The 4,160-nt window shown below is 47.5% G+C and overlaps 1 protein-coding gene across 1 annotated transcript; it reads right to left on the bottom strand.

The window, feature by feature from the left end:
• Positions 1-395: 395 nt before the first annotated feature.
• On the bottom strand, positions 396-4,126 carry rhogb (ras homolog family member Gb). The gene is made up of 4 exons (XM_005947709.3): positions 3,945-4,126; positions 3,336-3,495; positions 1,827-1,997; positions 396-1,203 (listed from the first exon to the last, which is right to left on the bottom strand). The coding sequence occupies exons 2-4, from the start codon at positions 3,462-3,464 to the stop codon at positions 928-930; spliced, it is 576 nt and encodes a 191-aa protein (XP_005947771.1). The 5' UTR covers positions 3,465-3,495; positions 3,945-4,126; the 3' UTR covers positions 396-927.
• Positions 4,127-4,160: the final 34 nt, after the last annotated feature.

The following is a 4,160-nucleotide window of genomic DNA, read 5'->3' as shown; positions in this document are numbered from 1 at the left end:
TGTGTGTGTGTGTGTGTGTGTCTGTGTGTGTGTGTGTGTGTGTGTCTGTGTGTGTCTGTGTCTGTGTGTGCAGTCGCAGTAAATTCTCAGTATCAATAACAGGATTATATTTAACTTCCTCTTTCTATGCAGATCAGCTCGGCGCTCCACCAGAGCAGCTTCCTGTCAGACCCGCCCGTCAGCCTCAGACCATCTTCACGCTGTTTTTCTGCCTTTGAGCTTTTGTTGTCACGGCGCCCGTTAAAGCAGCTCCTGTTTGCTGCGATGTGCACAAAGCTGTTCTTCATCTATGAAAGAATGAACCTGATCGTATCATTCCTCATAAACTACATGTTCTGAGTTACGTGTTGAGGTTGATTCGCCACCAGGCAGATAAACGGAGAACAAAGGCTTCATTAACTTTGATTGTTTTCCTTTAATCATAAATATTTGATGGCGATTTCAAACTTTATTACAAAATTTCAAACATTTCCATGTATTTTATTGTAAATGCTCCAGCACTTCCAGGCCCAATGACCCGTTTTAAGCCTCATTTTAATGCAGTTTTCTTTGTTTTTGGGAAACTGAGGAAACATTTGGGCCTGAAAATGGAAAAAGTGAAAACTAATGTGACGACAGCTTTAAGCTGCAGGCATGTCTGTCAAATTTGGAGCTAAGGATGGTGTTTGTGGTTGGTGGTCCTTAAAGACGTTCTGCAGCGCTCACGGACCGCCAGCACTTCAGACCGGCGCGCTTCATCGGTGCGTCAGAAAAAAAAACAAAGGCTGATAAACTCTCGGCTCCTCCTTAATTCAAAACTTCATTTTTGCGAATTAAAAGATAAAAATCTAACCAAACACAAAAATCTTTAACATAAACTTTGTGTCCAGTCTCTCAGGCTTTTAAACGAACATCAGCCCAACTCAAACGCGCCGCTGTTTCCGGGTCCTACAGCAGGACGCAGGGCTTCTTGGTGACGGTGGGCTGCGGGTTGAGGTACGCCCTCACCGCCTCGGTGAACACTTCCTTTATGCCTTCCTGGTTGAGTGCCGAGCACTCCATGTAGCGGATGGCCTGGATCTGGCGGGCGAGGGCGGCGCCCTGCTGGTGGGTGACCGGCGCCTGGTTCTGCTCCTTGAGCTTCCTCTGAATCTCGGCATCGTTCCTGAGGTCGCTTTTCGTGCCAACCAGGAGTATGGGAACGCCGGGACAGTGGTGGGACACCTGGTGACGAGAGCAAAGGTCATTATTATTTTGGACTGCTTCAGGAAAGAGCTTTTGATTTTACTCTTGGGCTCCACTAGAGTTGCTTTGCATGATTCACTGTTCAAAATAAGTCTTATTTATTTCATACTGGGCCTTTTTAAACTAAAGTTTAAAAAAACCCCTGCTTTCTTCTGATTGGTCAGGTTCTGGAAGCCTGCTTTGTCCTTTAGTAAATGAAAACTAGAAAGAAAACTATTTTGGCTTTCTAAAAACAATCTTGGTAACTTCTCAGGGCTTTTATTTTGAAGGTGCTCTCTAAAATCATGTTCCTGTTGGGTACTTTGAGTTAAAAGGATCTGACCAATAACGTGGCCACTGTGCGGTTAAGCCGCACGAGAAGGCTGAGCTCCAGTTCTGATGAAATTCTAGGATTTTGATTGGATGTTACTGATCAGCAGGCGTTTGTGTGATGCAACCAAGATAGCTAGCATTAGCAGATAAATTAGCACTCGACCCTCTCGAACAACATGGCGGCGGAGAAATGCTAAAATTGAGGCTTCGATGTGCATGAATGACAAATATCAGTCCGTCCCTGTCTACCAACAGAAGTCTGTAAAGATGCTGACGAGTTGACCCCTGACCTCTGGGTGCCACTTGTGTTTGACATTCTCGTAGGAGGCGGGGCTTGAGATGGAGAAGCAGATGACGAAGACGTTGGTCTGGGGGTAGGAGAGCGTCCTGAGCCGGTCGTACTCCTCCTGCCCTGCCGTGTCCCACAGGTTCAAGCTGATGATCCTGCCGTCCACCGTCACCTGAGCAGACACACACATGCACACACACATGCACACACACACACACACACACACACACACAAAGTTATGTTTCATGACAGAAAGTTTCACAGTCGTGTTGTTTGTAACTTTGTCTCTCAGATCTCAGTTTTGATACGTGCGTGTTTGTGTGTGTGGGGGGGCATTGGGGGCGTGGCCAATGCTAAACTGCCCCTTTATTTGCATATAATTTGCATGAGGCACAGGGACCTGGCTCTTCCTGGCTCATGTGTGACGTCCTGATGTTTAGAAACTGATTTACGGCTCTGATAACGCTCCACAGAGACGGGATCTGATCTAACAGGAAGTGAGCATTGCTGTAACTTCCTGTATGCACTAAGAGCTGCTGGACACCGACTCAACGGCAGCTTTTTGTTGCACAGGTCGATTCTGCGTTCTCACACAGCTGACCTTTGACCAGCACACAGGTGTGTCGGACCCACCTGGTGGACGACAGCTGGATGGACTTTATTTGTTTCTTGGTAACGGTTTTATTTCAGATTCAGGGGTTTTTGTTTCCCAGGTGACACGTTTTATTTTACCAGCAGGGAGAAAAACATGAACGTGAACTCGTTTTTATCTGAAAGGTTTCAGTGTGAAGGACTCGAAGGATGCGAGGGGCAGAGCGAGGGGCGGAGTCTTCACCGGTACAGTCACCTGCTTCAGACTCAGTGAAGCTCACATCACACAGACAAACTTGAAGCTCACAGCTGTGATCGTGATCATGTGATCATGTAATGGTGCAAGGACATTGTTCTGCTCCTACCCCTTTATGGTCCCTGTCTTCTGATTGGCTGCCAGGTGACCACATCCCACAGAACCAGCGGCCTGAGCTTCAGAAACATGTTTAACATGAGCTGTTGGAGCAGGAGAGGAGACGACCCGCTCCACCTCGAAGGTGGAGGCCATGTGAGTGTGTATCTGTGGTACTGCACGGTACTGTAATACTCACACAGTATTACTATAGATAGATTTTTACTGCAGTCCGTTATCAGCTGTTAATCAGCTGGTTAACGGCTGTCATCAGACACACGCAGCTGCTGCAGGCGGCCTCGCCGGCCTGCGAGCTGATCATTATCATGGCTTTCGATGATGTCGTGTGTGGGTAGACGCGAGTTCGAGGCCCGTGTTTGGACTCGCTTTGTTCTAACTTTCACGGATTGGTTGCCTAACTCGGCTACATGGTGACTCCACAGAGGTGTCACCCGTGCCAGTGATCAGAAACACTCAGGAACTCTTTAATCATCAGATCAAAGCTGTGATTGGGCTGCTGTAGAGGTCAGGTGACCTTTGTAGGTGAGGGAGAGGGCGAGCACTCACCTGGCTGCTGTAGTTGTCGAACACAGTGGGGATGTACTCTTTGGGAAACGCTCCGGTGGTGTAGGATATAAGGAGACACGTCTTCCCCACAGCACCGTCACCCACAACCACACACTTTATAGTTTGCATGATGACCTCTGACCTCTGGCCCCTCGGTGACCTGCGGAGGACAGAAATGTGAGTTTGTGCTATCATCAGACCACAGAAAAAAACAGCTGACCTGATAGGAAACAACCTGCAGCTCCGCTGGCTGAGGTTACCTCATCTTTTCTCACACACGAAGAATAAACAGACTCTTTTCACCTTCTTTAGGTTGTGATTGGCTCGTTCACAGTGACCTGGTGTCTTTATTCTTTCATGTTTTGTCTCTTTGTGGTTGTTTTTCTTTGCGGTCTTTTCTGCCCACTCAGAGGTTGTTGTCCCCTGTGGGAAACCTTTGGTCACCTTGGTTATTCTGTCTTGCATCATTCTTTCCTCCTTCAGGTTATTGTTTATCTTTCTGTGGTGAGATCGTATCTTTACTCTTTCCTTTTTGTCTTCTATTAGGCTCATGTTGATGTGTGCACACTGCAGATCCACACCAGCACACCTATGATCTGTTTTTTTTACCTTCAGAGATTCTGATTGGCTAGTTGGTGCTGCTCCGCGGTCAGAGACTCCTCGGTTTTCCTTCGGTTAACACAGTTTGTTCAGGAACACGTGACGTCCCATCATCTGCCTGCAGAGAGAGAGGAGGGCGGTTTGTCCCGGTCAGTATTTGTGTTTATGGAAATGATGGCTGCAGAAGGAAACGGTCTCCAAACAAAGCAGAGATGTTATCCTGCA

Source organism: Haplochromis burtoni, unplaced genomic scaffold, assembly GCF_018398535.1.
Source record: "Haplochromis burtoni strain Fernald_Lab_line unplaced genomic scaffold, NCSU_Asbu1 Contig_505, whole genome shotgun sequence".
Lineage (NCBI taxonomy): Eukaryota > Metazoa > Chordata > Actinopteri > Cichliformes > Cichlidae > Haplochromis > Haplochromis burtoni.
This window is presented reverse-complemented; position numbering and strand designations above follow the sequence as displayed.